We start from the raw sequence: 22,444 nt of genomic DNA, 5'->3' as shown, positions 1-22,444 counted from the left end.
CAGGGCAGTGAAAACACTATGATAATGGATGTATGTTATTCATTATACATTTGACCAAACCCACAGAACTGTACAATATCCAAGAGTGAACCCTAATGCAAACTGCGGACTCTGGGTGATAATGTGCCAATATAGGTTCTCCAAATGTAAGAAATGTACCCGCTGGTGAGGGATGTTGATAATGGGGGAGGCTTCTTACATTAATATGATACACTTGTTACAAGTGATGAACCACTACTGATACACTTATTTTTAAACCTTTTTTGTTTCAGGTTCTTATCTGAATTCTAGTTAGTTAACGTATCATGTAATATTGGTTTCAGGAATAGAATTTAGTGATTCATCACTTACATTTAACACCTGATGCTCATCACAAGTGTCCTCCTTAATACCCATCAGCCATTTAACCCATCTCCCCACCCACCTCCCCTCTAGCAACCCTCAGTTTGTTCTCTACAGTTAAGGGTCTCTGATACACTTTCATTAAACAAGTCTATGGTTTACATTGGGGTTCACTCTTTCTGTTGTATAGGTCTACGGATTCTGACAAATGCACACTGTCATGTTTCTGACACTATAGTATCATACAGAATAATTTCACTGCCCTAAAAATCCCTTGTGCTCCACCCATTCATCCTCCCCACCCCAACCCCACAAACGCCTGGTGACCACTGATTTTTTTTTTCAAAGATTTGCTTATTTATTTTAGAGAAGAGAGAGTGTGAGTGGGGGAGGGCAGAGGGAGAGGGAATCTTAAACAGACTCTGTGCTGAGTGTGGAGCCCAACGCTGGGCTCGATCTCATGATCATGAGATCATGACCTGGGGCAAAACCAAGAGTCAGAGGCTTAACTGACTGTGCCACCCAGGTACCCCCCCCCCAACTTTTTTTTTTTAAGATATTTTACAGAGAGTATGACTGATCTTTTTTACTCTCTATAGTTGGAATCATACAGTATGTAGCTGTGTTAGGCCAGATTTGTTCACTAAGCAATATGCATTTTAGGTTCTTCCATGTCTTTTTGCAGTTTGATAGCTCATTTCTTTTTGGTTTTTTTATCTTTTTAATGTTATGGAATAATATTCCACCGTATGGATGTACCAGTCTATACACTCACCCATTTTTTTTTTAAAGATTTTATTTATTTGACAGAGAGAGACACAGTAAGAGAGGGAACACAAGCAGGGGGAGTGGGAGAGGGAGAAGCAGGCTTCCCGCTGAGCAGGAAGCCCAATGCGGGGCTCGATCCCAGGACCCTGGGATCATGACCCAAGCCAAAGGCAGACGCATAATGACTGAGCCACCCAGATGCCCCTATACACTCACCGTTTTAAATAAAGTCTATTTATGTACTTCACATCTTGGCTGGTTGCTTCTGATTTGGGGCAATTATGAATAAAGATGCTATAAACATTTGTGTGTAGGTTTTTGTGTGGACATCAATTTCCAACTCATTTGGGTAAATAATAAGAAGCACAACTGTGAATTGCATGTTAAGAGTATGTTTAGTTTTGTAGGAAACTGCCAAAAAGTCTTCTAAAGTGGCTATACCATTTTCCATTCCCACCAGCAATGAATGCGAGTTGCTATTGCTCTGTATTCTAACCAGCATTTGGTATTGCCATCAAAAAATTTTTAGGCCATTCTAATACGTGTGTATCTTATTGTTTTTTTAATTTTGCAATTCCCTAATGGCATGATGTTGAACATCTTATTATATGCTTATCTGCCATCTGTATCTTCTTCTTTTCTTTTAATACTTATTTAAGTAATCTCCATGCCCAACATGGAGCTTGAACTCATGACCCCAAGGATCAAGAGTTGTACTCTTGCTCTAGCAACTGAGCCAACCAGGCGCCCCATCTGTGTATCTTCTTTGTTGAGATCTTTTGTCCATTTTTATATTAGGTTGTTTATTTTCTCACTGTTGATGTCTGGAGAGTTTTTTTGTATATTTTAGATAACATCTGATTAGATGGGTGCTTTACAAATATTTTCTCTCAGTCTGTGACTTGTCTTTCTATTCTCTTAGTAGAGTCTTTCTCAGATAGAAAGATTCCTTTTTTTTTTTTTTTTAAGTTTTATTTAAGTAATCTCTGTATGTGATATGGGGCTTGAACTCACGACCCGGAGATCAACAGTTGCACACTCCTCCAAATGAGCCAGCCAGGATGATTCCAATTTTAATGAAGTCCAATTTATTCTTTAATGAATCATGCTTTTTATGTTGTATCTAAAAACCCTGCCAAACCCGAGGTCACCTACATTTTCTCCTGAATTATTTCACATTTCTGCTCTATTACCAAAATGCCATAAAAAAAGGGATACTAACTGACACTCAAATCATCAGGACATGAGTCTGCCCATTTCTTTGCTATCTGCACTCTAATGCCCATGTGGCCCTGCACACTCCCCTTTCTGCCTTCATTTTTCACATTCCCTTGCCCCACCCCTCCTCTAATGGTCTCCTTACCTCATCTACTGAGGCCTGGCTCTCCTCTGAGGAGCAGCCTCATCCACAGTGCTCTCTAGGGGTCACTGTTCCCTCCCAGTCCTTTGTACCACTGCACATAGAGGAGTGTCCTTGTGGCTCCCCATTGCCTCTCTGAGATATTTACCTCCCTCCTATAGAACTCCCGGGCTTTCAGACTCTACCTACCACATCTACCAACCACTGTTGTTACCATCTCTAACACTGCTCATAACTTCCAGGGATTTCAACAGCCAGAGAGGCTTGTGACAGTTCCTTGACCTCATCTTCTCCCATGCTCTTGTCCTCTGGCCTCCTTCAGCCACACAAGCCCATGGTCACAGCCTCTGCCTCATCATCAGTACCCATGACCACAACTCTGAAACTGCAGTTGCTCTCCACCTCTTACTTTTTTCACTCTGAGCACTACCAACACCAGCAATCCTTCGATGCTGCTAAACCCTCAATCAATCCCATTGATCTTCCAGCGTTCATCATTCCTTTTATATAATCACTTCGCTACACATTAAAACTGCCTACCCCTCGCCTGTACTATGCAGCTAAGGACAAGAGACGAAAAAGGTATATCCTTGCTGACTGGCATCATCCACCTCACACAGGCCCTTAGGACTTCCAGCTTTCCTACTACATATTTCCCCATTTCACTCACTCTCCCACTGTCTAGTCTCTGTGTCAGGACACTCATGTCTCCTCAGCGCCTCTGGGCAGTGACGATCTCTTAGACTTTTCTTTGCTTTTGATGACCTTGACAGTGTGGAGGATTACCAGTCAGGCTTTATACTGTAGAATGCCCTCTATTGGAATTTGATGTTTTCCTCATGATTACAGACTGAGAATATGGGCTTTGGGAAGATCACAAGTAGAGTGCCATTTTCACTGCCTCATATAAAAAAATACATACTATCAACATAATTTATGAGTGTTGGTGTTGACCTTATCTGAGGTCTGTGCTTGTCAGGCTTCTCTGTTGCAAAGTTACTCTTTTCTCCACTTTTTATACTCTGCTCTTCAGAAGAAAATCACTATGTGCAGTCTATACTTAAAGAGTGGGGAGTTAGCTTCCATCTCCCTTAGGGGGTAACATCCACATAAATTATTTGGTGTTCTTCTGCGTGAGACTTGTCTTTTCTGCCCCACTTATTTACTCACTTACTTATATCAGCATGGACACATAAACATTTTATACTTCGGGTTACTATCCCCCATACTACTTTGTTTTGTTGTTCAAACTGTTCCACCTTTGGCCACTAGAGCTCTTTCAGTCAGCCCCTTGCCCCTTTGACAAACTCATCAGTGTGAGCTCTTCTCTTTAACTCAGTATGATTTATGATCCTATTTTATCTCCTTAGCTGAATTTTATCAGGTGTAATTCTTTCTTTCATTATTTTAGGGTTTGCTTAAGAGGTGAGAGCATGCATCTTTCAATTTTCACAATTATCACAGTATTACATATACCACTTCCCACAGACTACAACAATCTTACAGTTCTCCCCCTCAGCTTTATACTTTTGTTGTCATTCTACTTGTACATATGTTCCTTTCCTCCCCCTCCACTATTATTTCATGTAAACAGTTATATCTTTTAAAGATATTTACTTAAGGAAAAAATCTTATATATTTACTCACATAGTTACTATCTCTAGCACTCTTCATTTCTTTTTGTAGAGTGATATTACCATTTTCTCTCTGCTTGAAAGATTTCCTTTAATATTCCTTACAGTGTAGATCTCCTGGTAATAAATGCTTTTAATGTCTATGTCTAGAAAAATCTTTATTTCACCTCAGTTTTTAAAAGGTATTCGTTGGCTGCAGAAGTCTTGATTTTCTCCCCAAACTTAGTTACACATATATTAGAACTTGAAGTTGTCTCACTACTGCTATTTCATTTTTTTTTTTTAAGATTTTATTTATTTATTTGACAGAGAGAGAGAGACAGCCAGAGAGGGAACCCAAGCAGGGGGTGTGGGGGAGGGAGAAGCAGGCTTCCCGCTGAGCAGGGAGCCCGATGTGGGGCTTGATCCCAGGGCCCTGAGATCATGACCCGAGCCAAGGACAGATGCTTAATGACTGAGCCACCCAGGTGCACCGCTATTTCATTTTTTAAAAAAATTTCATTTCTGTCTCTATTCCTTCCAAACACCGCTACTCTTAACATATGAAGTTACAAAAACGGCTTTAATGACTTTCCGTGCTCTTCTATCTGTGTCAGTTCTGGTCTGCTGCAATGGATTGATTTTTCTCATCATGGGTTGTACTTTGCTGCTCTTCTGCCTGCCTGATAAACCCTGACTGGATATTTAAGTGCTTGCTGGCTGCTGGATATTTCTGTATTCCTGTAAATATTCTTGAGCTTTGTTCTACAACACAAGTTACTTGGGGATCTCTTTGGGTCTTGTTTTTTAGACTGGTTAGATGGGACTATAGCAGCATGTAGTCTAGGGGTAATTCTTTCCCATCAGCGAAGCAAGACTCTTTTGAGTCTTCTTTTCAATATCCTGTGCATTACAAGGTTTTCCACTGTGGCTGACAGAAGCAGGCACTATTCCCAGCCTCTGTGTGAGCACCAAGCACTGTTTTCTTCAGTCTAATATGGGTATACCCCTCACCTTGGGTAGATTCTTCACAAAGATGCACCAGTCTCTGTTGAATGCTCAAGGGGAGCATTCTGGAATCCAGAGATTCCAGAATCTTCTATGAAGCTTTCTCCTCTCCTGTTCTCTGTCTTGTAAACTCTAGCCGACTTGGTCTCCTCAGACTCTCAACTCCTTCTCCTTAATTCAAGGAGGCCACTGTGTCCCACCTGGGTTCTTCCTCCCTGTACATGGCCTAAAACTCTCTTAGGACATAAAGCTGGGGCAATCACAGTGCTCACCTCAAGCCTTTCCCACCTTTGGAGATCACTGTTCTTCACTGTTTGATGTCCAGTGTCTTGCAAACCATTGTTTCACATAAGCTAATTTTTGTTGTTGTTACTTTAGGCAAGGGCGGTGAATCTGCTACCTGTTATTCTATCTTGACAGGAAGCAGAATTTCCTGCTTGCCAAGTTTCCATCAATTACATTCACACTGCTAGTCCTCAGTGTGGTTTCTGACAAGCTGATGTCTCCCTCACTTTTTGCATGAAGATTCAAGGGCATGTGTTATTTGGTTTTGTGTACCTCTCCACCCATTCCTCCTCAGTCTCCTTTGCTGGTCCGCTACATCAACTGTTAACTATGGAACGAATGCCACAGGATGCAAGCTGAAGCTTTTCTATTGTCTGTCTATGCCTACTTGGCCTGGTGATCTTATCTAGATGCATAACTTTAATTTCTATTTTAATCTCAATTTTACATCTTTGGCCTGATCCTAGATGGCCATACCCAACAGCCTATTCAACATACTCACTTGGATGTCTTCCCCCCACCCCATATTTATTTATTTATTTGAGAGAGAGCGCATGAGCATGTGTGCAAAAGGGGAGGGGGGGGAGAGGGAGACAGAATCTGAAGCAGACTCCATGCGGAGCATGGGGCCTGATGCGGGGCTAGATCTCAGGACCCTGAGGATCGTGACCTGAGCCAAAACCAAGAGACTTAACTGACCGAATCACCCAGGCACCCTTCACTTGGATGTCTTAGTAGGCACTGCAAACTTAACATGTCTAAAACATGCTAAAATGTTACCTCCTGATCTCCCACCTGCCACACCCACACACCACTCTACTTGCAGTCTTCCCCATTTCAGGTAAGGTGAACTTGAATTTCATCATTCTAGTTGCTTACACCGAACTCTTAGAGTCATCTCTCTCTCTCCCTCTCCCAGATAGGCACCCTTTTAAAATATATCCAGAATCCAACTACTTTTTCCCACCTCTACTGATACGATTCTGGTCTAAGCTACCATTACGTTTTGCCTGGATTATTTCAACAGCCTTCTAACTGGTTTTCCTGTGTCTGTCTTTGCCTCACTTGAAAATCTTTTCTCAACAAAGCAGCCAGAGTGATCCTATTAAAATACAAGTAAGACCATTTCACTTCTCTGCTCAAAACTCTCCAGTGGTTTGCCTGTCAGATTCTATGTAAGAAAGCCAGAATTCTTATAAAGGCCTAATAAGGCACTATATAGTCTAGTCCCATTTCTTCACTGATCTTCCTTTTTTTCTCCTGCTGTGTGCTCCCTGCACACTAGCTATGGGGGAATCCTCAGTGCTCTTTGAATATACCAAAAATGCCTCTTCAGGGCCTTTCATGTGCTATTCTTTCTGACTGGAATGCTCTTCCCTTTATCTTCCATGTTCAAACGTCACCTCAGTGGAGCCCTCTACAAGCACTGTTGTGAAATCAAACACTCTCTTGACTCCCTCCCTGCCAGTCCCAGCACTGAGACTCTACCATTTATTATATATTATTATTTTATTTTTTCTCTATACCTTCTATGAGGGCAGGATTTTTTTTAAAGATTTTATTTATTTGAGAAACAGAGAAAGCACAAGCAGGGGGAGGGGCAGAGGGACAAGCAGACTCCCCACTGAGTGTGGAGTCACACATGGGACTCAATCCCAGGACCCTGAGATCATGACCTGAGCCGAAAACAATTAACCCATTGAGTCACCCAGGTGCCCCAGGGCAGGAATTTCTGTTGGTAGACAGCACCTTCTATGGTGCCTACCACGGATCAGGTATTTGAATCAACATTTGTTAAACAAATGAATGAAATTAGAGGGTTTTAAAAATTGTTCCAGAAGTGTTCTAAAATTTATCACCTCTATAAAAGTACTTAAATGCTCACCTGAACTGGAATCTTTCCAAGAAGATGAAAAACATTCAGGAAAAAGAGCATCAAAATCCAATGCCACCCAGAAAGGGCCCCTACCTATGCATACCCATTATCTTGGCCTCTGGAGCCCACTTTATAGCAAATCCAACTTATTTGGAAAAAAGTTAGGAAAAAAAAAAGTCTGGCAATAAGCCTGTAGTCATATATGGTAATTTAAAAACTTAAATTGCTTCATGTACTATAAAAATCACCCTTTTGAAGTGTACAATTCAGTGTTCTTAGTGTATTCATAAAGCTGTACAACCATCATAACTGTCTAATTCCAGAACACTGTTATCCCTCCAAAAAGAATACCCACGTGTATTTTAGTTACTCCCTATTCCCTCTTCTCCTCAGTTCCTAAAAACCACTAATCTCCTATCTTTATGGCTCTGCCTGTTCTAGAGATTTCATATGCTGTTGATCCTCATTACTTGGATTCCTTATGTGTAAACTCACCTACTCATGCTAAAATTTGTAACCCCCAAATCAATAATCTTGGTGTTTCTGTGGTCATTCATGGATATGTGCAGAGAGGCAAAAAGCACAGGCTGATGTGCCCTCTAGTGTCCTAAGTGCAAGAAGGCTGTGATGTGCCTTGTGGTGAGAACACGTTTGGTAAGCTTCGCTGAGGCATGAGTATACTGCCAGGGGTGTCCTGGCTGTGACTTCAACGTTACTCAATCAACAATACACATGAAAATGGCTCTGAACAGAAACACACATCAAATAAGGTTAGGGATTGATCAGCTGACAAAAATGTGACCACAGGCTGGGGCGCCTGGGTGGCTCAGTTGGTTGAGAGCCGACTCTTGATTTTGGTTCAGGCTGTGACTCAGGGTCATGGGACTGCACCCCGAGTTAGCTCCGCACTCAGCACGGGGTCTGCTTGAGCTTCTCTTCCCTCTGCTCCTCTCCCCCACTCACATACTCTCTCTCAAATAAAATAAATGAAATCTTAAAAAAACAATGTGAGCACAGGCTTGCAGGAACCCAACCCTATGGCTTCCCCAAGAAGCAACAGTTCAGCATTTGTTAATTCAGTATTTGTTGCTGTGCAAAACCTAATTACCATGAATGACAAAAACTGACCACAAAGGGAGTCGTACAATGTGTGATCTTCCATGTAGGCCGTCTTTGGCACAGTGCTTTCAGGTTTAATGTTGTATCTGTACCTCATTACTTCTATTATGACTAAATAATATTCCGCTGCATTGATATACCACTTTGTTCACTCATTCCTCAGATGAGGGACATCTGGATTATTTCTACCTTTTGACCATTATGAATAATGCTGTTTTAAACATCTGTGTACAAGTTTCTGTGTGGATGTATGCTTTTAATTCTCTTGGGTATATATCTAGCAGTGAAATTACTAGGTTATATGGTAACTCAATGTTAACTTTTAGAGGAATTGTCCAACTGTTTTCCCTGTGCTGCATGCACCATTTTACATTTCCACTAGCAATATGTGAGGGTTCCAATTTCTTCACATTCTCACAAACACTTATTATTGTCCATCTTTTTGATTATAGTCATTTTTGAAGGTGTGAAGTAGTATCTTTTTGGGGCTTTGATTTGCATTTCTTTAATAACGAATGATACTGAGCCATATATGGTAATTTAAAAGTAGAAGTAGAAGGAAAAAGAAAGAAAAAGACAGAAAGAAAAAGAACAAACGAACTCCTAAACTCTCCACCTCCACTGCTGAAACCTAATTGTTTCAAGTCTCCTAACCCCACCTGTTAACTCAGGACCCTCACTCTCCTGTTTGAACGTGAGCTTTACCATTACTGTCTACACAGCTTTCTCAGATACATGGTCTGGTTTTCCTCTCCTGTGTACCCAAGCAGTACAGAGGCCAAGGTTCAGAGCTGACAATCTGAAGAGTACATCTAGATATCCTTTGCAGAAAAGTGAGCAAAGTCTTACTTATGTGCAAAATTTAAAACCATATAGCTTACTAAAATCTACAAACTCTTTATCTAACACATTCAACTCAGTACCCCAGGAGCAAATAATTTTTGCAGAGACTAGGTTATATCAACTTTGTATCCTAAATTTTTGCCTAGTGGCTGGTGCAAGCAGATTCTAAATAAATGTTCTGAAGAAATGTATTTTTCGAAAAATAAGGCTGGTGTTTAATTGGTCTTACCCTCAAGGGATTTTCATTGAGGTATGGAGGCTCTCCTTCTACCATCTCAATAGCCATGATACCCAGAGACCATATGTCCACTTTAGGGCCGTAAGCTTTCCGTGTAACCACCTCTGGTGCCATCCAGTATGGCGTTCCAACCATGGTACTTCGCTTGCTCTGCTCAGGGGTGATCTGGGCGCAGAACCCAAAGTCGGCTATAAAACAAAACAAAACATATCTACAGTTAATGGTGTCCATGGATAGTTTCATCTTAGAGTTCATGATAGAGGACTTAATTACATTTGACTATTCAGCCTCTTCTTTTTTAAGACTGAATTTAAAAAGTAATCCAGCGGCACCTGGCTACTGAAGAGTCCATAGAGCATGTGACTCTTGACCTCAGGATCGTGTTCTCCTCCCACGTTAGGCACAGAGCTTACGTTAAAAAAAAAAAAAAAGTAAACCAGAATGGGTTTGTAGAATGGGTTTACAATGTACAATGTAGGATGTAGAATGGGTTTACAAATATTGTGATGATGTTATATACTCTCACTTTTTTTTTTACTTTTACTTTTTACTTTTACTTCCCACAAGCAAAGGGCAAATTATCAGATCTTTTATTCTAAATAATTATCCTAAAATTTTTAATAAAGTTGAAAAAGGTCTAAAAGAAGAAGTTACCAAAGGTGAGCACCAAAACTAAATTCTATAAATCAGGTAAAAACGCCAGGAAGTGGGAACTATTTTTGAAGAAAATAAACAGAAGCTAGAATTACTAAGTACCTGACTCAGCAGACAGCCTAGAAAAAGAACAGCTTTAACTGCAACTGTACCCAACAAGGTCTTCGCCGGCATTACTCTACTCCAGTCACCTCATTTTGTAACAGAAGCAGAAAGCCTAGGTTAGCACTCAGTGTTAATTTAGTGGGATCTTCAGGATGAGAATCTAGAATTTTTTCCTCCCTTCTACAGACCGACCCATTCTACTTCAAACATAACTACTGTTAACATTTAGGTTTGTAAGCTTTGGACTTTTTGTCATGAATTTATACAGGTACAAATATTACCTGTGAACTGCATGGTTTATTTAACCTAGTTAGGATACGCTGTAAACTGTTTTTTTTTTTTTAAAGTAAACTCTACCCCCAACATGGGGCTTGAACTCACCACTTTGAGATCAAGAGTCACATGCTCTACCAACTGAGCCAGCCAAGTGCTCCAGTAAACTGCTTCTTAAAATTTGTTTTCAGAGATTTTGCCAGTTGTAGGTTGATCTACCTCATTACTACAACCACACAATATTATAAAATAACAAAATTATAATTTATTTTACCATTCCCATACTGCTAGATATTTAAGGTACTTTTTGTTGTTCACAATGTTGCAGAGAACTCTGTATTTATTGCTGTGCATATGTTCAGTAATTTTATCCAAGAGAATACTAAAAGAGCAATTGTTCAGTCAAATTATAATATTTATAGCTAAAATGGGTACCTGTAACAAACCAGGTTACTATTCCAAGTATCTTGTAGGAATTAACATACCTAAGCCTCATGACAACTTTGAGATAGGTACATTTATTAATATTATTCTCATTTTACAAATTGGGAAACTAAGGCATACATATTTTTAGATAACTTATCCAAGACCAATCATCTAGTACGTGGAAGAGCCAGGATAAAATATTATCCAAAAAAGTCTAATCAGCTTACATGTGTATCCACCAAAAAAGTATGAGAATGTCCATTTCTATTTTGCCTGCTGATTAAGATTAGTAATCATATTTTTGACCATCTGGTAGAACCCCTTTCTTGTGGGTGAATAATCCCTGGAAGAAATGTCTTAAAAAAGAGATACTGAAAAAGGAGTCAAACACTCCAGCAGAACAGAAGGAAAAAATTTTGATCTCCTGATCCAAGAAATGCCTTGAATTTTGCCTAGCTGGAGGAAGCTCAACAGAAGTTCTTCTTGATTCCTCCAGAGGGCATGGTTGAAACTGACAAATTAGGCAGAGAGAAAGGAAGTCTATGACAAACCCCCATGACTCTATCATGTCTGACAGAGAAGATAATTGGGAAAAGAGGTTTTGTTCCTTGTCATCTCTCAGGTCAGGGTCATAGAGCCCTCCCCCAATCAGGCCATGCTCTACCAAATCCTAAGAAAGCTGAACAGCATAATGAGCTACCCTAACAGACAACAGAGACAAATTCAAGTTTATCTTTGGAAGACAGCACCAAGATGACGACAGTCCCAGGCACTGTTCCTCAGTGCTTTACATTTGTAATCCTCAGAAGAATGCTCTGAGACAGTTACTATTATTTTCCTTACCATCAAAATGAGAAAATAAATAACTCACCCCAAATTATTCAGCAAGTAGTAGCTGATCTGCCATTTAAACCCAAGCTGTCCAGTTGAGAGTCCATATTCTTTACCATTTTCTCCCTCCCCCTCCATATATTAAGTCATAAAAGTATTAATAGGTTTCTTTTTACTTAAACAAAAGGCAGAATTATAATAATAAATAAATTTTATTTCCTCATTTGTTACTTACTAAGTTTAACCGATCCTTCCATCCCCAAAAGCACGTTGTCACTTTTGATATCTCTGTGGATCACCTGATTGGCATGTAAAAACTCCAATGCCTGTAAACACTAAACAAGAAAAACACCTATTAATAAAACAGTCCCTGAAAAGTCTAAGGGAAGTTACAATCAGTACTTATGGCCTGAGCACGGCTTCAGAATTCTAATCTAGCCCCTGAAAAGAAGGTAAGAACCTGGGAGGTCCAGTTCCATCTAGCTGTTTACTGATGTAATGTTAAGATGTTTTCTTCATTTCTTTTAGAGTGGATTTTACATAAAGCTATATCCACAACCTAGACACCACTGATGAAAGAGTAACTTTCCTCTTATGCCATGTTTCAGAAAGCAAGGAGTCAGAAGTGAGGAAAAACTCTGCCCCCTTCCTTAAATACAAGAAAAAGATTAGAGTTTTAAGATCTGCTTGTCCCTATGTTTTTGAATATAAAATGTAAACTTGGAAAAAGTTGTGTTTTTATTTCTTACCCCCACTAGAGGAGAACAACAAAATAAAGACCATACATTATGAATAACAACTAAAAATCTCATTTAAAATATTCTACTATTCAGGGGCGCCTGGGTGGCTCAGTTGATTAAGCAACTGCCTTCGGCTCAGGTCACGATCCTGGAGTCCCAGGATCGAGTCCTGCATTGGGCTCCCTGCTCAGCAGTGGGTCTGCTTCTCCCTCTGACCCTCCTCCCTCTCATGCTCTCTCTCTCAATACATAAATAAAAATCTTTAAAAAAAAAATTCTACTATTCATTCAGGGAAAAACAGATAAACTGTGTATCGCTGTACTACGTTTACCAAGCATTTTTTTTTTTAAAGATTTTATTTATTTGTCAGAGAGAGAGACAGCACAAGCAAGGGGAGCGGCAGGCAGAGAGAAGCAGGGACTTCTCGATGTGGGACTCGGTCCCAGGACCCTGAGATCATGACCTGAGCCGAAGGCAGATGCTTAACCAACTGAGCCACCTAGGCATCCTGCATTTACCAAGCATGTAAGCAGATTCTTGAGAAGAACAAATCCTCCCCAAAACACTATTGTACAATAGAAGCAAGTTTGTCATAATTTGAGGAACTCCTAAAATAATTTTTAAAATAATTACAAAAAGAAATTATTAGACAAACAAATTAAGTATGGATACATTCTTAAGTTTTTGTCAGTTTTTAAATGATCACTCTATGTTAGAGATATCATATTATTAAAATACCATATTCATAACTATTAAAGAGTTCTTATTTCCTCCCCTCCTGAAATAACCAAAGGGGCTACCCTACCCCTTCAGTGGAGCATAATTAACTCAGAATTAAAATTTTCAGTTTTAGCTTAGACTTAGGCAATTTGGCAGAATTCTACTGGCTTTTAAGCAACAGTACGTCTAAAAATTCAACAACCAGCTTTTCACCTTTGAGGAGCTTAATAAAGCCAGAAGCAGACTTCAGGTGAACATGTGCCCTGCTTGGTGTGAGATAGTCCTTGTTTCCACTGCTGAGTGGCACTCCCTTTAACTCTTAAAAGTACCCTGTTGGGATGATAAATTTTAACGATCACCTCACTGAAATTTACCTGTGAGCTGGGCTCTTCAAAAATCCATGCTCCATTCCAGAATTATCTTACACATGAAGGAAAGGGTTTAAACTCTCATGTAGGATAAAATGGTATGGAGACAACTTGCAGAGAATATGTAGAGAAAGTATCTCACATAGTAAAAATCACCTGTGCAAAACTACCCCCCCCCCCGCTTTTTAACGTCCTGCTAACTACACATTGCTATAACTTATCGGAAAGGGAACAAACTCACCTCTCTGCAAACAGCAGCAATCTGTGCTTCATCCATGCAGGTTTCTGTTACAACATCAGTAAGGGATCCCCCAGCAAGGTACTCCATTACCACAAACAGTTCATCTCCCATCAGGTAACTAAAAAACCATGATAAACACACAAAATACACTCACATTTTTACTTTCATACCACTCTGTGCTGAAGAATTCAAATGTCAGACCCCCTAATCATGAAACTAGAAAGCTGGAAGCCATGAAGGCCAGGAAGAAAACTGGCAAGCTGCAATGCAACAGCGCAGAGTAGTAACTGACGGTCATTAGGACTTTCCTGAGTGACTTCAAAGTTGCCCCACAATTGTAACTTGATGGTTTCAATTAAAATAACGCTGTAAGGTAGGAATCATTCGTCTTGTTTTACAGATGAAGAGATGGCTAGTAAGTGACAGGACCAGAACTGGAAGCCAAGTGTAACTGATTCCAAAGCCTATCCACCATGTGAAACTGACGTGACATAGTATTTTTAAAAGCAGGGAAATATACCTAGAAAGTTGATTTTTATGAACATGGCCCTCACTACTAAAGCTAAAATCTAAAAATGTGTTATCTTTTTCCTATTCTAAACACATTTAAATGTGGAAATAAGAAAGTCACCTATAATCTTCTACCTCCAATACAATCACTATTTTAGTTTTCATTTATTTTTCTATTCTTCTTTCATTCGCACATATGTAATTGCTTAAGAATCCCCATATAATTGTAGAATATACAATTTTCTTTTTTTTTTAAAGATTTTATTTATTTGAGAGAGAGAGAATGAGAGATAGAGAGCAGGAGAGGGGGGAAGGTCAGAGGAAGAAGCAGACTCCCTGCTGAGCAGGGAGCCCGATGTGGGACTCGATCCCGGGACTCCAGGACCATGACCTGAGCCGAAGGCAGTCGCTTAACCAATTGAGCCACCCAGGCGCCCGAATATACAATTTTCTATTCTGCTCTTTGTTCTGTTACTTAACATCAATGCCTAAATTAAATGAGGTTTTGACAAATAAACTATTTGCCCATGAATGACAGCATTTGAAATAGAAACTGATCTAAAAGCTTAAAAACCATGAGGCCAGGCACCGCTGTCAGTCAACACATGAATCACAGTTCATTTCCTTAATGTTTCTGCTTCTGATCATTTCTAATTAATATAAGCACCAGCAGCAATGTCCTTCATTTAACTGCTTTCCCTCACTTGCCAGGGGATATATATGTAGAAAAAGGCCTGCTAAACTGCAATATGCCTTTTTTTAACGATTTATTTATTTTTGAGAGAGAGAGAACACGTGGGGGGTGGGGGGGTGGGGGTGGAGCATGGAGGGAGGGGCAGAAGGGGGAGGGAGAGAATCCCAAAGAGACTCCCGCACTGAGCGTGGAGCCCAAGGCCTGGCTGCACCTGGGCTTGTTCCCATGACCCTGACATCATGACCTGAGCAGAAACCAAGAGTAGGACGCTTAACCGACTGAGCCACTCAGGTGCCCCGCAATGCGCTATTTTTACTTTTACCTCTCTCCTCCTCCTTCAAGCTTACTTTTCAACACTGACATCCTACTCTGGTCTAATCCAAGTGCTTGAGCTAGCCTCCAAAACCACGAGACTTAAAATTTCTACATTTTTTCCTACTGTTTAAGAAATATTCATATTTACCTGTCCAAGAAGTTAACTATGTTGGGATTCTTTAATTCTTTCATCACCAGAATCTCATTAATGATTAATTCCTTCTTTGGCTGTTTCTGTAAATTAATCTGTTTGATAGCAACCTATGATGGAAACAGAAATAAAAAAAAATCAGAACAAGTCTCCTAATTCTCTTAGAAAATTACCAACACCAATCAGGTAATAATTTAATTTATTGTATATCTATTGTATTATACAATGAGACTGTAACTTACAGGTAGTACTTTTACTTCCACAACGCCTACGCACAAGGCTTTGTAATACACAGAGCCTAATTACTTTTAGATTTCTCCCGAAGCTGATTAACCAACCCAAGGTCATACCAATGCCAGGAATTAATCCTCTTTTCATTCCAAGCTGGGAAAATAATTTTTTAAATATTTGCTTATTTAGGAAACTCAATGCATAATTCTTTTTTTTCCCCTATTAAGAAAAGTGCTATAAAATACAGAGTAATTTTTTTAACATATTCAACTGAAAAAAAGATTCCTCTTGATTATTCACAAGTTTATCTAGTTTCCTCCTATACTAAAAGCTAATGGTAACACCCAGAAGTATGAAAAAGTAGCTACCTCCTGTCCCAATGCCACATCAGTAGCAGTGAAAACTGTACCAGAAGCCCTAGGGGGAAAAAAGACACAACCAGATTTAAAGTTTCTAAATCACTATCATTTATATAGCTAAAGATTTTACAATTAGTACAACTGGACAAGGATTAAAGAACATTTAAGACTTAACATTTTTAAACAGGAGTAAAAGCAAACACAAAAGGGGAAAAAATAAGAAAAAGGCAATCCTTGTGGCCAAAACCTATGTTAGAAATTTATCATAAATATCATACCTACAAAAATGTAGGAAAAAGGAAAGAAAAAAGTAATATACACTCATGGATCCATTTCCCTGCTTAAGAAACAAAAACCAACAAATAAATTTGAAGTCCTTGCATGAGCTTTCCAGACGCATCCTTCTGTCCTCCCAAAAGTAATTGGTATTTGGTGTTTATTCTGTAGTTGATGTGCATCCTATCCATATATCTGTCTACACTTTATCAAGGGCAGAGGTGTGTATCACTATAAACTATATTCAACATAAGTTTTAAACTTCTTATAAGTGGTTTTATTTTATGTATTTTTCTGCAATTTGCTTTTTAATTTTTTAAATTTATTTTTTATTTTATGTTTTGAGATTTGCTTTAATTCAACACTGGATTTAGGACAGGTCTTTTTGTTCACTCATTATTATTTACATTATTCGATACAATTTATCCATTACCTTGCTCAGGAATATTAAGATGATTTTCAATTTTTGTTATTAAACCAGTTATGCAACAAAATTTAGATTTTTTTAAAGAGAGGTAGAGGTGGGGGGAGAGGGAGAGGGAGAGAGAGAATCTTAAGCAGACTCCACACCCAGCGTGGAGCCCCAATAGGGCTAATCTCACAACCCTGAGATCATGACCTGAGCGGAAATCAAGAGTCGGACGCTTAACTGACTGAGCCACCCAGGAACCCCATTAAATTTAGTTTTTAGAATGAAATTCAGAAGGAAGTTTTCAAAAAAGACTCAAGCTCTCTTTCTAAATTCACAGAATACTTTCCAGAGATTAATAACATTAAAAATTCAAGATGTTCATTTGCTCCCAGGCAGAAACAAAGTTAAGTGTAGTTTAAAAATACAAATTACTGGGCAAAATCCGATCAGGAGACTCAAAATACAATACTCAATGATGTGATTAAATACATACTTTTATTGCCTATCATCTTGTAGTAAATGTTCTTATTGTCTTTTAAATATATTTGGTGGTCAATTTTTCCATCTAATCTCTTAACCACCAATGGGAAATAACATTTAAGAAAAAACAATGTAGAGTCATTGCTGAACAGTACAGCTTTGTAACAGCATGTAGAAATAAATGCATTACTTATTTACATGAAACCAAGAATACCATGCATAGGATGCTCTAAGTGCTCAATGTCAACAGGCAGAAGAGAGATACCATACTATACACCCAGGAATTATTACAGACTGTTTAATAGAGTCACAAATACTTACCCTTGCCCAATTTTTTCATATCTTGTGTATTTTTTCTTAGGGTCACCTATGCTCACAATAGTTCCTATTTTAAACAAAAAACAACAAAAAGTTGGAAGCTCAGTAAAGCATTTTAAAGTTGTAAACTAATCTCATTATTCCTTTTAATAAACTCTACTGATTTTAGAATATTGGTTTTCAAACACAACTTTCAAAAATCATGTATGTTTCAAACACAGAACACTAATGAAACTTAATAGGAAAGTTATCAGAAACAAGAAGACATATTACTTCCATGAGGTTGGACCTCCTAGCTAATGTTTTAATTATCGTCTCACTTTCTCAAAAATAAACACATTTTAAAATGACCAACTGTGTTAGTCTGCCTGAGAATAAAGGGGTTCTCAGGATGTGGGATGTTCAGTCTTAACTGGGAAATTTCTGGAGAAGGATGGACTGGTCATTCTACTTTTCATACTCCACTGAAATGTATTAAACTAATGGTTAAGTTATGAAACTACTTATTATCAAAAATAATAATATAAAATGATATCCAAATGAATAACCCTAAATGGCTTTTCTGACTCTTCCCATATACCTTCCATCTTCCAATATATTTAGGAAACCACTTATTTCTATAAAGATTACTCTACTTTAGTATGAACTAATCATACATCTGTTTTAGGAAAGTTCACAAAGTCATAACTAAGAAACAGTTTTATAATTAGGATTTGGACATAAAACTGTAACAATATATTCTTATTACCACTAAGTCAAAACATGAGAAAAACCACACTAACTTTTCACTTGCTCGATATCCACATTAAGGAGACTCACACAAACAATCCAGTTCTATGTAAGTACCCAATCTCAGGTCTACAGCCGCTTTGGCTATAGTATCTCTCCTTGATCCCTGATCCCTCTATGTCAGTGTCCTTTATAACTATAGTTGCTGTAGACTTGTAATAGACTTGTAATTGGACATTATTCTCCCCTCTCCCTGGCACTGTGTACACTACTTCCAATGGCTGATTCAGGCCAATGACAGTTAATGGATGAAAAGGGAGAAGAGAAAAAAAATACATTTAATGTTTACACATAGAGCTATATAGGAAGGCGATATTGTTTACTTATTTGGGAATATTTTATATTCTCATATTGAGAAACTATAAGTATGTATAAATATATAAAAACTTCCTTTGATAAGGTTTCCAACCATGACCCTTAGATTTGGTCCTTTGGGAAAAAGTATTGCTCCCAAAGGTACTGATCACTGCAGACATTACTCAACAGCCAACACATAATAAACAAGCAAATCAGAGTATGATTTTGGCTTCAGCAGATTTTAACTGAAGCTATTGTTCCTAGGAGGAAACAATTTATTATTTATGTCTTAAGCCAAAACATAAGGTATAAATTAAAATCCATCTGAGCCAAATGTGTCAAGAGCTATTAACAATTTAAGAATAATGTAAAATGTAGGTAACATACTTAATTTCTCCATAATCTCTTCATCTGTCATTTTGGTCTTCTTTTTCTGTTTGTCAGAAGATTTGGCACCGCTATCAACATTAGAATCACCAACTGGTGCAGGAATAGGGTCAATTACAGATCGTGTATAAATCTGCGGAGACAGTTAATTACTGAGATCTGAGGAAAAATATTTTTAGGTATTCTTACTGGTACACTATTCAGTTCTTCGATTGTTTTTTTTTTTTAAGATTTTTATTTACTTTTTGACAGTGAGAGATACAGTGAGAGAGGGAACACAAGCAGGGGGGAGTGGGAGAGGGAGAAGCAGGCTTCCCGCTGAGCAAGGAGCCTGACGTGGGGCTGGATCCCAGGACCCTGGGATCAAGACCTGAGCAGAAGGCAGATGCTTAACAACTGAGCCACCCAGGCGCCCCAGTTCTTTGATTTTTAATCAAAACTAGTTTACTCCAGTGTTCTAAAGAATGAGAATAATATTTTCAGACTTGTCTTAATAAAAGACTTATAACTAAGATGAATAAATGTTAAACACTTTTGACACGTGATGTATAGATGTTAAAAGTCTGTCTAGCAAAATAGCAGATCTGTGAATGAAATTTAAGTTTAACCAGATCTAAAATGATATGCTAGCAATGAAGCAAAAAGGTACACACTTAAAAATCATGTTCTTACTACAAAAGAGAAATAAAGAGAAAAAATTACAGAAACCAAGATGTTGAATTAACTATTAATTCTCATAAAAACTTCTACCCAAAGTTGATTTCTACCATTTCATTTTATTTTTTTTAATTTTTATTTAAATCCAATTAACATATAATGTATTATTGGTTTCAGAGGTAGAGGTTAGTGATTCATCAGTCTTATATAATACCCAATGTTCTACCGTTTCATTTTAAACTGCCAATTCTAGGAGGTAAAGCAAGAAAACAGAGCCCTCTCTCATTAGATCAAAGGATCAAAGGACCCGGCAGCAGTCCTCAGAGCCCTTCCTGCTGATGTACCAGCACTTCACGCACAGCACCCGCCCCCCCTTTCCTGTACTAGTACAGGGAGATAGGACTCTTTCTGTCTCTAAGGTCATTATTTTTTCAATTTTCCCCTATCTGGTTGGGAATTTCACTCAGCAGCCTCTTGAATGACACCAAGGTTTTAAGAGAAATGTAAAATGGGAGATTATATACACAATTTGGGTAAGAAGTAAGATTTAAGTTTTAGATAATAGTAGTTGAGATTGAGATAAACAGAGAAAGCCAGAGAAATAGATGGATTCTCTGGAAGACAAGGTGTAACACAGAAAGGAAAAACAATGAGGTAACTATTTTAACTTTTAAGGAAGTCATTTAATTTTAATTTTCAGAAAAACTAGTTTTTTGATGAATGATTTTTAGGTAGAGTTCTCCTCGTCAAATTTCCTCATACTGAAACCTTTTGAAAATTAATCACTGGCAGTCAAATACAGACTGCTGTTTTTTAAAAACACACATGCCCAGACACCCAGAGTCCAATTACTCAGACACGCACTGATTTTGTATGATCCGGTCGTGGGGCAATAACAGGGGGAGCAGCCTCTTCATCATCATCATCTTCTTCTGTTACTACTGCTGATGTTTCTGATCCCTTGGTACTCAGCTGCATTACCAAAGCAAGGAAGACAAGTCAGATACAACAATATGTTAAAATAGGACTCTCTTTTCTTGACACACTTGAAAAAATGTATTTCTTTAATACCTTATTTCAAAACGATAAAACCTCAATGGTTCTAATCTAATCATTTAAAAAGTAAAGGCAATTCTATAACTTATACAAAAGTTTATGAAATAAATGTTTACAGTAAGTATCAAGTTTTCTTAAGAGAAAATCTATACCTTTTATATGGAAAATTTTATGTCCCTTAAACAAGCCCTAAAAGGAAACAATCACTTTATTTGTGAAAACCAAAAATGAAGATCCTCTAGGATTTGTATAAGTCAGAGTCATTTCCGGTCATTTAAGACAGCCAGATTCACCATCAAAAATGGTGGCTGATAAAATAAAAGAAGATGTTAACCTTTATATAAAGAGCTTACTGCATGCCAGGTGTATGCTAGGTAGGTACTTTACATATTACTGCATTTTGTCTTCATATAACTCAAGAAGGCTGTTTCTTCCTAATTGAGGAACTGTTTACTTAATATGGCTTCCTTATTTGCTTAATCAAGTGGCCAACTTAAAATATATTAAGTAGTTATTTATTTTGATGGCTGTAATTTATTTTAGAAAGTTAAATAAAAACTGAGATTTGTTTTGGGTAACTTAAGTTAGAACAAGAGCTACAAGAAGTAATATATTAACTTACTGCTGGTGTTCCAGAAGGGAAGCCATCTTTCTCTGAATACAAAACAGAAAATAATGCTAAGTCAACAACTCAAAAAATAAAACAACTTCTATATAATAAAGGGAAGAAAAAAAAAAGGGAAGAAAATACAAAGCAGAGCAAGTAAAATGTTCTTAGACTGATTTCATTTTAAGATGAAGTAAACCTTGGGAAAAATGACAATATCAGTTTTCAAATACGAATTTATACAAGATTGTGCTAACAAATCTCAAATCTTAATGGAACTCTGTAAATTTACTAAAAATCATTGACTTGTATCTTCAAATGGGTGAATTTTGTAGCATGTGAACTATACTTTAATAAAGCTATTAAAAACAATTGTAACTATACTTCTCATTGTGTATTTATTAAAACAAAAGTTTATTCATAATAATACTTTCTCCAGAAAACTGTCTATTGAGAAACTTAAAGCAACTATTCAAACAATAGCAACTGTGCAAAGGAAAATTCTTGACATAAATTTTGATCAATAAGACAGCATATTCCTGAAGGCAAAACATAGTTCATGAAGACTAAATGTCAAAACATTCATTCTGGAGTTCAGAAGACCAAGTTTTGTTTTGTTTTACTTTTCAAAAGGCCCAGAGACTTTTATATTTTTATACATATAATATCTAACAATATATGCTAAATATTATTAATATAATTATGTAATTACAATATACCACTATATTAATATTTAACATATATTATACATTAATGTAACATAAAACATACTTATATTTGTTATTGGTATAAGTATATAATATAAATGTAAGTATTTATATAAATAAATATATATTTATAAATATGATTATATTAAAGGTATATATTTAACGTAACTTTAACATATATATAATATAAAAAATAGGGTGAAAAGAACATACCATTTTCTGGTCAAACACTGATTTAAAAAAATACTAATTTATACAAATTTACTAACTGACACAAAAGTTCTAGGGACAAGTCTGACCTTTTGCTAAGGATGTAAAGGTCAATATCTAAGTAAAAAAGTCAAGATCGTTTGGCCAAGTGGTCTCTATTTTTCCCTGAGCACAGCCC

The 22,444-nt window shown here is 37.6% G+C and overlaps 1 protein-coding gene across 2 annotated transcripts in view; it reads right to left on the bottom strand.

Annotated features, from left to right (window-relative positions):
• Positions 1-22,444, bottom strand: part of PAK2 (p21 (RAC1) activated kinase 2) — a 90,816-nt gene that overhangs the window by 5,365 nt on the left and 63,007 nt on the right. For both annotated transcript variants that reach the window (XM_025876204.2, XM_025876211.2), the window contains 9 exons: positions 21,365-21,396; positions 20,551-20,658; positions 19,030-19,162; positions 17,560-17,623; positions 16,080-16,128; positions 15,478-15,590; positions 13,811-13,928; positions 11,977-12,076; positions 9,444-9,640 (listed from right to left, as the gene is read on the bottom strand). In XM_025876204.2, the coding sequence (XP_025731989.1) occupies positions 9,444-9,640; positions 11,977-12,076; positions 13,811-13,928; positions 15,478-15,590; positions 16,080-16,128; positions 17,560-17,623; positions 19,030-19,162; positions 20,551-20,658; positions 21,365-21,396 (914 nt within the window). The remainder of the gene's footprint in view (positions 1-9,443; positions 9,641-11,976; positions 12,077-13,810; positions 13,929-15,477; positions 15,591-16,079; positions 16,129-17,559; positions 17,624-19,029; positions 19,163-20,550; positions 20,659-21,364; positions 21,397-22,444) is intronic.

Source organism: Callorhinus ursinus, unplaced genomic scaffold, assembly GCF_003265705.2.
Source record: "Callorhinus ursinus isolate GAN/ISIS: 27379988/994484 unplaced genomic scaffold, GSC_fseal_2.0 scaffold1, whole genome shotgun sequence".
Taxonomy (NCBI): domain Eukaryota; kingdom Metazoa; phylum Chordata; class Mammalia; order Carnivora; family Otariidae; genus Callorhinus; species Callorhinus ursinus.
The sequence above is the reverse complement of the archived record's forward strand: the minus strand, read 5'-3'. Positions and strand labels throughout refer to the sequence as shown.